The sequence below is a fragment of the Gracilinanus agilis genome, chromosome 4, assembly GCF_016433145.1.
Source record: "Gracilinanus agilis isolate LMUSP501 chromosome 4, AgileGrace, whole genome shotgun sequence".
NCBI lineage: Eukaryota > Metazoa > Chordata > Mammalia > Didelphimorphia > Didelphidae > Gracilinanus > Gracilinanus agilis.
This window is the reverse complement of record NC_058133.1, coordinates 423987888-424000851: the sequence shown is the minus strand read 5'-3', so window position 1 is coordinate 424000851 and position 12964 is coordinate 423987888. Positions and strand designations below refer to the sequence as shown.

General features: G+C 37.7%; 1 protein-coding gene and 1 non-coding gene across 2 annotated transcripts in view; both read left to right on the top strand.

Moving 5' to 3' along the window:
- Positions 1-2465: 2465 nt before the first annotated feature.
- TCP1 (t-complex 1) overlaps positions 2466-12964 on the top strand; it is a 14272-nt gene continuing 3773 nt past the window's right edge. The window contains exons 1-7 of the mRNA XM_044671802.1: positions 2466-2884; positions 5521-5606; positions 5821-5949; positions 8459-8556; positions 9072-9182; positions 10433-10614; positions 11663-11789. Coding sequence (XP_044527737.1) covers positions 2821-2884; positions 5521-5606; positions 5821-5949; positions 8459-8556; positions 9072-9182; positions 10433-10614; positions 11663-11789 — 797 coding nt within the window. The 5' untranslated portion in view covers positions 2466-2820. The remainder of the gene's footprint in view (positions 2885-5520; positions 5607-5820; positions 5950-8458; positions 8557-9071; positions 9183-10432; positions 10615-11662; positions 11790-12964) is intronic.
- On the top strand, positions 8818-8954 carry LOC123248240. The gene has a single exon (XR_006506309.1). It is a non-coding gene; the product is annotated as a small nucleolar RNA SNORA29 (small nucleolar RNA).

The following is a 12964-nucleotide window of genomic DNA, read 5'->3' as shown; positions in this document are numbered from 1 at the left end:
ACAAAAAGGCAAAGCCTCTTCATTTTGGCACTATTGTGGTTGCCAGACACATACAAAGATAGATGCACTAATTGCCCTCTGGGAGTTTTTATATAGGGCGGAAATGTGCTCTTAAAAGGCTAAATTTGAAAATGCTGAAATTCCTACCTAAATACAAATGCTTGGAAGCAGGTTGAATGACAGAGAACATCCACTGAAGGGGGAGCAAAAGGATTGTGGAAAGAAGAACCCAAAGGGAGGGGGCTTTTGGATCGGGGATCTCTGAGTAAAAGGAAGAACATTGCCCACCTGGGATCGATCAAGAGCCAGCCCAAAGGGTTTCTTTGGACATCTTTATCTCAAAAGCCTTTTGCAGTTCCCTGAAAGCCTCAACACCAACTAGGAGGAGATTTCAGGTCTCCCAGGACCTGAGGAGTCAGGGGACTCAGTCGGCCACTGAGCTGAACCCTGAAGACTCTTAACCTTAGCCTGTCTTACCTCTCTACCTCAAAGGCTATGTTATTTTAATAAAAGTATGGATTTAGGGGAAGGTGAATTTCTGGTTTCGGCCATCTAGTCAAACCAGGGAGAAGGACCTTTTGGGGTTTAGTGTTTAGGGATCCCTCAAATCTCTCTCCCCTCTCCACATCCTCTGTAACTTCATTTATTACCACAATAAACTTGATTAGCAGTCAGATCAAAGATTTTATTCAGGGGGACATAGAGGGATCAAGCAGTTGAGAGGCAAGCAGCTCAAGCCTGACTCCCTCAGATCAAGACCCCCTGCTTAGCTGTAAAGGGGAGGGGAGTTAGCCTGAAGGGGATCTTGGCTTACCAAGCCTGGGGTCCCACCAACATTACCCACTAGGAAAGACCCCTCTCCAACTAGGATAGGAGAGAGGACTCCTGACAGACACATCTATCCAGGTCTCTCACTCCCTTTACCAACTAGAGTCTTTCAAATTATATTATTATTACATACTGCATCTTCCAGCTCAGGACATTTTCACTGACTTTTTTTTTCATGCTTAGAATTTTCTTCACTCTTCACTTCTGTTTCCTGGCTTCCCTGACTTCAAGTCTTGGCTAAAATTCTACCTTCCTCAGAGAACCTTGACTACTCCTCCTTAATTCTAGAGCCTTCTCTCTCTGTAGATTGTCTTCCATTTATCCTGTAGCTTATTTATATACAATTCTTTGCATACTATCTCCCTCATTAGATTGGGAGCTCCTTGAGAGCTCATTTTTTACTTTCTTTGTATCCAGCTCTTAGTACAGTGCTTTCTACATAGTAGGCACTCAAATGCTTTTTGACTTGATTTGCCATATGCCTAGCAGTAGGATTCCTGGCCATTTTAGTCATTTTTAAAGTGTGATTCCAGAGGACTAGGTGACTTCTGAGGTCCATCCTTGCTTCAGAACTTTATTGCAATCTTAAAATTATCTAAAAGGTGGGTCAGATTATCATTGGCATGATTAGGGAAGACTTTGTGGAAGAGGTGGCATTTCACATTGGCTCTTTTAGGGTGAGGACACCTTGATAAACTCTATATACCTGCCTACTGCCATCATTCTAGTAATACACTCTCCTTTAATTCAAGTATAAGAAATAAATGGGAGACCAAAAGCCCTTTGTCCTCTGGAAGATCTCAGTGAAACACCCTCTAAGTCAATAATAAGTCTTTACTGAATGTATGTTATGTACCAGACATTGTGCTGAGAGCAGGAGGTCAAATAAAAAATAATCCCTCAAGGAGCTCACATTCTAGGGGGCATAACACGAGTAACTTGTACAGTTACATTGCAAGATGTAACTCAGGTTCCCTCCAAGGCAGAACTCTAGCAATTGTGGGGAAATCTTATAAAGTTTTCCTATGGAGGAGCTGAGTCTTAAGGGAAGCCAAGTCCTAAAGAGGAGAGCCAATGAAAATGCAGGGAGATAATGATGTGGAAGAGAAGACCTATGGGCAGGGAGGGAAATCTAGTGTCCTAAAACTGGAGGGTCAGGAAAGGGTCCATAATGTATCACTTTTTTCTGCCTAACTCCCCAGGGTTTGGGAGCAGTCAAACCAGGATTTAGAACTACTGACGAGTTGAACCTAACTCCTCCAAATCCAGTGGTTTTTCCACAGCACCAAATACTGGAATATTATTAATTTAGGAAACGGAGGGAAAATTTTTCAGGACCCCAAGGCTCTTAAGTTCTAACAAAAAGGCAAAGCCTCTTCATTTTGGCATCATGTGGTTGCCGGACGCATACTCAGGACACATACAAAGATAGACGCACTAATTGCTCTCCGGGAGTTTTTATATAGGACGAAAATGTACTCTTAAAAAGCTAAATTTGAAAATGCTGAAATTCCTACCTAAATACAAAAACCCAACCAGGGTGAGCCACATTTTTTTTTTTTTTTTTTTTTGGTTTACGTGCCACACCCAGCAACCGCTTTATAGAAACCACTAGAATTCTCTAGCCCGCATGCGCACCCCGGCCCCATCCCAACTGCTTTTCCTTTTTCCGCTTAGCATTAAACGCCAACTCCTCCCATCCCTGGGACCTTTCCTCTCTCATCCTTTTTTTGATTGGACCAGAAGCTCATTACGCCAATCTCCAGCTTTCTCCGCCCTCTCTCCCCTCGCGGAGTCAATTTCTTGGGGCTGAATTAGCTCTGAGGCTTCCTTTCCTCGGTCCCCTCTCCCCGGGCTAGAGAAAGGAAGGGGCGGGGAAAAAAGGATTACCCAGCAGCCTCTGCGGCGCCATTCCCCATTCCTTTCCTGCTCTCTTCTCGCCACGCTGCTCTGTATTCGGCTCCTCTCGGTCTTGTGTGGCCGGCAGAGAAGATGGAGGGGCCCTTATCCGTGTTCGGAGAACGGACCACCGGGGAGTCTATCCGCTCCCAGAACGGTGAGGGCGAGCTGGGCGGGCGGCGGCAGGGGAGGCCTGTTCTAGGGGCCGCGCTCCCCGACACTGCCCGAGGCCGTGGTGGGGCCTAGCCTGCGGCGCCAGACGGGCCCCACCCCCTCATCCCCGACTTCCAGACCGCGGTCCCGCAGCGTGGGCTCGGAGGAAGGAAGGGGCGAGTCTCTTCGCAAGGGAAAGCTTCTAGGGTTGGGTAGAACAGGGCGGGAGGCCCGGTATCCGCCAGTGGCCACGTTTTCTTGGAGAGGCCTTGGGCCGGAGAAGTAGTACTTCTGCCAGGAGAGGTGTGTTCGCGGCCTGTGGACGCGCACGTTTTAACGGAATTAGGCCTAGTTTCTCTTGATAGGTTGTAGCTGGGGTGCAAAGTGCACTTACAACGATTCTTTTTTTTGAAGGGAAGGGATTGGCACGTGTTCGACTCATCCCCTCGATCTTCACTAGCCAGCTTCTTGTGTCTAATTCCCCGTTGTTGGGATTAGAGCGTGGATGGAATCATAAGGGACTCGATCCATATCAGCCTGTTCTTGAAGTATGGACCTAGGTGTCTTGTTCCCCCAGTCATTGTTGATTTCATAGTTATTCTTAACAAAAAAAATATAACCGCAGTTTTAAACTGCGGGACAGCTTTTCCGATTTCCAAGCGGCAATGAAAAGGCGACAACGCGGGGGGAATCCCATCTCTTACTACTCCCCCCTCCCCCCAGCTTCTGGTACCTTATTCAAGTGAGGGGATCCCTGGGTCAAAGCATGGCTAGAATTTTAGCTCTGCAAAGGACCTTAGAAACTCCCTTATGCAAAATCCTCATTTGAAAAAAATAGTCGAATAGTAGGGTCAGTATATAGCCAGTTAATTATGTGTTATGTTAGTGACTGGACTAGGGTGCCTTATTTTCCCAGTCCAAACTGCTCTTCCCCATTTCTCTAATTTTTCTTTTAAACCCTTACCTTCCGTCTTGGAGTTAATACTGAATATTGTGTATTGGCTCCAAGGCAGAAGAGTGGTAAAGGTAGGCAATGGGGGTCAAGTGACTTGCCCAGGGTCACACAGCTAGGAAGTATCTGAAGCCAAATTTAAGTCCAGGACCTCTCATCTCTGGGCCTGGCCCAATCCACACTGCCTAGCTCCCACGGCCCCCCCACCCCCCAATTTCTCTTAATTTTACAAACTTTTTATTAAAATGCCAAAGTTAAATTGAATGACAGCTTTTCTGATTTCCAAGAAGTATGGGAAAGAAATTGGTTTTAATTAGTTGAATTTCTTTTAGGGTTGATAAAGCATTAGCATTTCTCTTTCACTTTGAACTTTAAAAGGTCCTACCATATATTCCATATTAGCTAGATTTGCTTGATGAAATAATCTGAAGATGAGTTGGGATATTGAGATTTGACTAGTTATAAATGATGTAAGAGAACGAGTGATTCTAAAAATACCTCCCTCTTCTTGGGAGGAGAGGGACTATCAAAGCAGTTGTATACATTATTAGTCACTCATACTGTAGGTTTTTTGTTTTTGTTACAAGCTAGATGGAATGGTGGAAGAGGTGTGTATTCAGACATTTAGTGTAAAATGAAAAGATGTCGATGAAACTTAAAAATAATTTTTTTCAAGATTGAGGATTTGTTAACAATGCAGAGAAGAAATGTCCAAATTCTGAAGTACAAAGCTAATTAATTGTTCCTTTTTTCTATATGAAATTGTAAACTATTGGCAGCTGGGTGGCTCAGTGGATTGAGAGCCAGGCCTAGAGATGGAGGTCCTAGGTTCAAATATGGCCTTAGACATTTCCTAGCTGTGTGACCCTGGGCAAGTCACTTAACTCTCATTGCCTAGTCCTTACCAAGATGTAAGGTAAGGGTTTAAAAAATAATTTAAAAAAAAGGAAATTGGAAACTATTAATAATTAAGAAATATTAGCCAAAGCATCTTCAAATAGCAAGTATATTTTTATTGAGTGATTGAAGGATAACTTTTCAGAGAATAAATTTAAGGTCTGCTTGGTAAGTTTTATTTATGGGTCTACTTTTTAACAGAAATGTTTGAAATTATTGTGTTTTTAGGAAGTGTGGTTTATACAGTGATCTGTTAAAAAGTGCAGTAGAAATGTAAGATGAAATTATCTTAATGAAACTACAGGTTGGAAGGCAGAAAGGAACAAGTGTTTATGAAGTACTCTATCTGTGCCCATCCCTGTGCTAAGATCTTTACAGATTTCTTGTTTGGTCCTCAGCAATTTTAGGGCATAGGTACTATTTATCTCCATTCTACAATTACAATTTACAGTGAGGTCAATTTGTTGGGGGTTACAAAACTAGACTGAAGGTCTGAGATTGAATTTGAACTCAGAGTTTCTTGATTCTAGGCTCCGCATTCTATATACAGTATAACAACATAAAGCTATTACCAGAAGAAAAAATTTGCATCCTAATCCATGTTATACATGGGAGCCTTTGTCTGAGATTATTAAAGTTTTTCTTGCTTTCTCATGGGTATTTTATTTAGAAATAACTTTTAACCTATACAGTGGTCTTTGTGAGGGCCTGCTAATGTAAGCAGGCTTCAAATACCATTTGAAATAATGAAGGTGCCTCATTTCATCCTCTTTATTTTCATATTTTTACAGTTATGGCTGCAGCTTCCATTGCCAATATTGTAAAAAGTTCTCTTGGTCCAGTTGGCTTGGATAAAATGTTGGTGGACGATATTGGTGTAAGTACATAGATGTGGCTTTTTTATAAAACAATCTAAGAGTTTTAAGGATAAGGTATTTTGTGTAATAGTTTGATATTTAAATGCTTGGCTTTTGTTAGTATTGTGGAACTGCACAATATACTTATAGTAAGTACCTCTAAGTTTTTTAATGTTGTCTAATGGAAATATAAAATACTAATTTTTAAAAAAGCTTATTACTTTTCCAAAACAGGATGTGACTATTACTAATGATGGGGCAACCATTCTGAAGTTGCTGGAGGTAGAACACCCTGCAGCTAAAGTGCTCTGTGAGTTAGCTGATCTTCAAGACAAAGAAGTTGGAGATGGGACCACATCTGTGGTGGGTAGACATGTTAGAAATATGTTGAACTTCACCAAAAAATTGTGACGGGCAAATTGAAAGGATACATCATCTTAATGGTCTTCAGTCTAAAAAATTGGGAATAGAGAAAAGTTTAATCACATAGTACATCAATGAAATGGAAAATCAGTGAGATTTAGTAACTGGGATTACTGGTCAGGATGTCTTGTTATCAGATTTCTTCTGCATACTAGATGGTATTGGAGTTATTTCATGGATTTTCAAATGGTTGGTTAGAGGTGAAAATTGGATTGGCACAAAGGAAAGCAGTTTTCAGTTCTGATTTATATTTTTCAAATGCCAGTGTTCAAAATGTTACCTTCTCTCCCTCTGTTCCCCCCTGACCCACCTTGGTGGAATCTTGAGAATTCACTGTACTTTGGACAGAACAACTTTATATATGAGGTTGTAATTTGACTACATACATTAGTCCTTTTGTTTTTTATATCCTTCACTATGATAGGAGCTTGACAAATTTGGCTTAGGATTTAAACTTAACTTAAGGAGCCTGGTAAGTTTCTGAACGTTCAAGGGAAAAGGGGTAGCTAGATGGCTCTCAGTGGGTAGAGAACCAGGCCCATACATAAGAACTCCTCAATTCAGATGTGGCCATTGATAACTTCCTGACTGTGACCTTGAGCAAGTCACTTAACTCCAATTGCGTAGTCCTTATATCACATTTTGCCTTGGAACTGATACTTAATATTGAGTCTAAGATAGAAGATGAAGGTGAAAAAATATTCAAGGGAAAAGGATGCCAGTAAGGCATTAATTTTCATAGTTATGCCAACCCAAAGTCAGGGCCATTTAGATTTCTTCCTAGAGCCATAGAAATTCCTAAGATAGTTCCTAGGAATGTACCATGTGAGTGGAAACTTTTCTTTATACAAATGTTTACAAATCCAAACAAAATGAGCATTTCCATATACATAAAGAAGATAGTATGCAAATGAAATCACATATCTATGTATGTTTAACTTTTCATGTGTACATAATGTCCATATCACTTTGCCCTTCTTCATTTTAGTGAGTCTGGTGGGTATGAGTTGTCTTAGAATTGTTTTGGTTTGCATTTCCCCAGTAATGATTTGGAGGCTGCGTCCCTCTCTCTCCCTCTGTATCTATATATGACTTTGATTTCTTCATCTGAAAATTGTTTGTGTCTTTTGTCCATTTATCAAATGGGTGATGTTTTTTATTTTTATAAATTTGACAAAAGTTCTCTATATTTTATGAGACCTTTATCTGAGGTTGCCTATAAAAATTTTATCCCAATTTTCTGCTTTGTTTCTAATCTTGACCATGTTTATTTTATTTGTCCAAAAACTTTTCCAATTTAAAGTATTCAAAATTATCCATTTTACATTTCACAGTGCTCCCCATCTCTTGTTGACTCAAATTCCTTGCCTGTCCATAAATCTGATAGGTAGTATATTCCCTGTTCTAATTTACTTCTGGTATCTCCTTTTATTTCTAGATCATATATCCATTTTTATTTTATCTTTATAAATGGTGTAAGATACTGGCATATACCTAGGTTCTGCTAAACTAGTTAACAATTACCTCACCAATTTTTTCCAAAGTGATTTGTTATCTCCAAATCCTAGATCTATGGTTTTATCAAATACCAGATTACTATAGTCTTTTACTGCTCTTTGTTGTGGGTCCATTCTGTTCCACTGATCTACCTTTCTATTTTTATCCAATACCAGATAGTTTTAATAATTTAGAATACAATTTAAAATTTGGTGCTACTCTTAGACCTCCTTTCTTTACATTAAAAAAAAAATAATTCCTTCAATATTCTTCCAAGTGAATTTTGTAATTTTTTTCCTAACTCAATAAAATAATTTTTTGGTAATTTAATTGGGATGGCATTGAATAAGTAGATTAGGTAGGATTGTCATTTTAATTATATTGGCTTTGCTTATCCATGAACAGTTAATATTTCTCCATTTATTTAGATCTGACTTCTATTAGTGTAAATAGCGTTTTTAAAATTATGTTTATGTAGTTCCTGGATTTGTTTTCCAGGTGTTTTATTACCTCTTTACCCATTTTGATTCCTTTCATTTCTTTTTCTTCTTTTATTACTATTGCTAGCATTTCTAATACTATTTTAAGTAATATTGGTGATAATGGGCATCCTTATTGCCTGGTGACCAGTCTTAAACAAAAGCTTGTCATCCTTAAAGTGTGAAGAGAAAGCAAAGCCTGAACTAAAGGCAATAGCTCTGATGACTGAGGAGTCTGAAAACAAAATGAAGAGGGGCTAAAGTATTTTTCTTTTTGTGACTTGCACTTTTTTTGAATCAAAGACTTAGAGATATGTTAATTGTATAAAAAGGAAAAAAAAAACTTCTTCAGGTTTATGGAACACTATACCCCTTTTCCTAGGAAACTTAGCAGTCATCTCTTCTACTTTGTATAGGTACTGAATGTTGGTGTTAAAAGGTGTGCTAGCTATGAACATTCCTTTTCCCAACAGGTTATTATTGCAGCAGAACTTCTGAAAAATGCAGATGAATTAGTCAAGCAGAAAATTCACCCCACATCAATTATTGGTGGCTATCGACTAGCTTGCAAGTATGATATATTCATGAGAAAATTCATGTTAATTGAAATGTCTACTCTTAGATCACTTAATCTCTCTAAGCTTCAGTTTCCTTGTCTATAAAATTGAAATGATAATCCTTATACTTTGTAGTACTTTCAACTCTTTCAGAGCCTGATTGTGACGAAAGTACAACACACAGGAGCCTTCTAAGTTGATTTCACTTTGGATAGAATGGAAAGTTTATGTTGGCAGTTGCCACATTTGAGCAATTCAAAAGGAGACCAGATCATTTTCCCATTTGACTACCACTTTTTCACTTAATAGATTTAGTGGCTATGCTTATGGGATAAAATATAGCTGCCATGGTCTGATGGAGAAAAAGTGTCTAGGTCTTTTTTTCCTACATGAAATGGCAGAACAATCTAACTAAATTGTATGCTATATTTGCTCTAAAAATGATGGTTTGGTTTAACCACAACTACTTTAATATCATTGTCAATCATGGTAAGCATTGATTTCTATATTTTAAAAATGTTTTAAACAGGGAAGCAGTACGCTATATCAATGAAAACCTGATCATTAACACAGATGAACTTGGAAAAGATTGTCTCATCAATGCTGCAAAAACATCCATGTCTTCTAAGATCATCGGAATGTATCCTTTTATAATCATGATTGTAGCTTATAGCTATTTACTTAAATTAATTGAGCCATTGTGGTTTGGTCCTATAATATGGAAATCATACTTGGAAATACTTGAGTTCAGTATGTAATTTCCATAGAAAAAAATCTGTCATTGAAATGAGATAATACTTAGAGTAAGAAGGTTTCCTACCACCTAAAGTTTCTTAAGAAACTGATAGAGAATGATTGATTATGTCTTCTCTCAGTGCAGTATTTTGTTATTTGAAATGAAAGGATTCTTGTAGCAGGTGTCCCTGTAATAATGGTTTGCATTTTTAGAAAAGAAAATTTGCAGGAAAGTGGAATTATTTGTTGGTAGTTTTCCTAGTTTAAGAAATCTAGGACTTTTTTTACTGTCCTTTTGAGGTATCTAAGAAGGTCCAGTTGAAAGATACATAAAGTATTTTAGAAAGGCATAGAGATTAGTTGTAGGATTATATTACTATACATTCAAATATAGACTAAAGACTCCAGAGTAAATATGAAATATAATTTTAAGATTAGAGAGCCTACATTGTTCTCCATTGTGTAGTTTTGGATGCATGTGTTGCTTCTGTCATTGGTAACCAATACTGGTTGGAATGAGGAAGAATGCTTGTCAGGATAAGGAGAGTGGACAAGTTTCATTTGATTAAAAGATGTTTCCAAAGGGGAACTAGAAATGTGCTAAGTGCTTGTGAAATGAGTATAATAGCACTTTAAAGATGTATTACGAGCATCATTTTTGCCACGGATTGTCACTCATAAGGTTGTTACAAGTGGAAGATACTGAGTAAAATAAGTTCTTGGACCCTAGACTGTCATTCATGGTAAAGAGAAAGGATTCAGAAGAGGGAATGTATTTCTATAACTGGTACAAGAAGCAAATTATGGTTGGTAAGAAGCCAATTTTTAAGTAAGATGAAGAATATGATGGTAAGGGCTCTGAACACATCAGAAGATCTGGGTTCTATCTTCATTCTTAACACTTGCTAGTAATGTAACTCTAGGCAGTTCATTTAATAGTTTAGTCTTTTTAACCTATATAATGGGGAGTGATAGTGCTTGTGTCCAAGGTTGTATCAATGATTTGCAAATTTTGAAGCACCATATCAATGGAAAAATGGCTGTTTCATTTGCTTATGGGTTGCTGTTTGTTTTGATACAGTTGGAAAGCTAAATAAGAGACCTTTTAAAGGAAAATTCCATTGCAATTCTTTGTCCTTGACACTGTTGGCTTAGTGATGGGGACTTCTTTGCCAATATGGTGGTAGATGCAGTACTTGCAGTTAAATATACAGATGTGAAAGGTCAGCCTCGGTATCCAGTTAATTCTATTAATGTTTTGAAGGCCCATGGGCGAAGTCAGAAGGAGAGTATGCTTATAAATGGTTATGCACTGAATTGTGTGGTGGCATCACAGGGTAAGTAAACTTCAAGGTATTTGATCTCTTAACTCTTCTCACTTTTCTGCTTCTCTTGTGAATACCAATACTAGCCACCCAAGTTTGCATCTGAGTGTTGTTCCTGCTTCTGCAATGTCATTTACCCAGCCCCTTCATTCCCACCACTACCACCTGAGTTCAGGTGCTATCATCTCTAATAGTTCACATTCATTCTGTTTCTCTTCATGTCATAGTGCTTTGTTCAAGAAAATCTAGTGGCCTTCTGGCAACTGGAATATAAAAAAAGATGCTGGTTTTTAGAGCTCCTTGTAGTCTAACTTTAGCTTGGTCATTCATTCTGCTTGCTTTTGGTTGTGCGTCACCTTATATTTTCTGTACCCTTCATTACTGCTATCTTCTATATATACTTAAGCTTAACCTAATCTTTTTTCTCCCAGAACTCCATACCTGTTTTGTAGTTTGCATATATGTTTTGTTTTTACATATCTATCTGTCATGTTTTGCTTTACTTCAGGAAAATGAAAACTCAAGGGGGGGGTGGGGCAGTTAATTTTGGTTTTGGAGCCCTGACCCATAATAGTTGCTAGAAATGGTTGTTGAGTGATCTCAGAGATTCAAGCTATTTTTAATAGACCAAACAGTAATACACATCATAGCAGATATTTGATTCATCTCATTATTTGCATTTATTTATAAATAAATACTTTTACTCCCTAGAAAGTATAGGAAAAATAACAAACATGATGGATGTTTTAGTGTACATTTATGTCAGTCTTGGTGGTTGCATTTATATTTTGGAATTGGTGGTTGGAAGAATTCAATTCAGAAAGTGGCTTCTAACAATAAAGACTTTTAATAAAACTGGACTTTGAGTAGAAGCCTAATTTATTCCTTTTGTGCTTCTTCCCCATAACTAAAAGATGGTTGGAGTCTGTCTGTCTGTCTCTCTCTCTCTCTCTCTCTCTGTCTTCTAAAATTAGAGTTTAAGGGTAATAAATGCTAGTTTAGAATTAGTGTGATAAATCTCATTGGGGGAAAAAAATCTGATTTTCTGCTTTGTTTATAGGCATGCCCAAAAGAATAGTTAATGCAAAAATTGCTTGCCTGGACTTTAGTCTACAGAAAACAAAAATGAAGCTTGGTGTGCAAGTGGTTATTACAGACCCAGAAAAACTGGATCAAATCAGAAAGAGGTAGGTTGGCGGATTTTTCCTTCTCTCTCTCTCTCCCCCCCTCCTTTCCATGTCTAGGACAGTAAGCAAATAATTACTGTTTTTCTCCAGGCTGGACAGTTAATTTGAATAGTTTCCTGAACTTGAGTATTGGTTTTTATACAAACTAACTTAGAATAAGCTTCAGAGACCTAAGCATCTTAAAATTTACCAAAATAACTTATTTTACATAATTGCTCAAGAACTTATAATACAGATTAGAATATTATTCCAAAAGATTTATCTATACTTTCTTTATATTTTATTTATATTATACTAGATATTTTTCAGAATGATCGGACCATTATTACTTGAGGTTGAAATGGTTGTATAATGTTTAAGCTATTACCGTGATTGTTGCTTAATATGTGTAATTTTTTAATTTTATTTTTAGATATTTAAATTTTATTTTATTTTAATATGTAATTTTTCATTGGATTTTGTTGTGCTATAAGTATATTGATGTAATCACACAGATAGGAAAGGTCTATTCCAATTCATAGAAGCTACACAAAAGCAAGAAGGGAATGTATAACAAATCAGTGAGTCTGTGGGGTACTTACTGCCAGATTTGTCCTAAAGGAACAGAAACTCTGCTTACTTATTTCCTGCTACCACAAGTGCTGCTTGTAAAGCATAAAATTTCTGCCTTAAAGTGTCTTTCTGTTCACACTTGGCTGTGCTAAAGCAATTGTGGAAAATTACATTGTAATGAAGCAGTCAGGGAAGTAATATCAAACTTATTAGAATGGCGTTAGCATAATTTTTGAGCTATACATGATCTAAGTATTATGCATACCTTCTTTAGCACAGATACAAAGTAATTCATACATTTTTAGCATAAAATAAAAAATCTCTGGCATTTTTACTTTTATTAAAATATGTGGAAAATACCTGTCCTTTTTAATAGTTTTAATAGTTTTTTGAATCTTTAATTGAAATAGTTTGACATTTGATCCATAAGCGTGGAAGAATTAATGTGAACTCATCATTAGAAATTAGTGATGTTGGGGGCAGCTGGGTAGCTCAGTGGATTGAGAGCCAGATCTAGAGATGGGAGCTCCTAGGTTCAAATCTGGCCTCAGACACTTCCCAGCTGTGTGACCCTGTGCAAGTCACTTGACCCCCATTACCTACACTTACCACTCTTCTGCCTT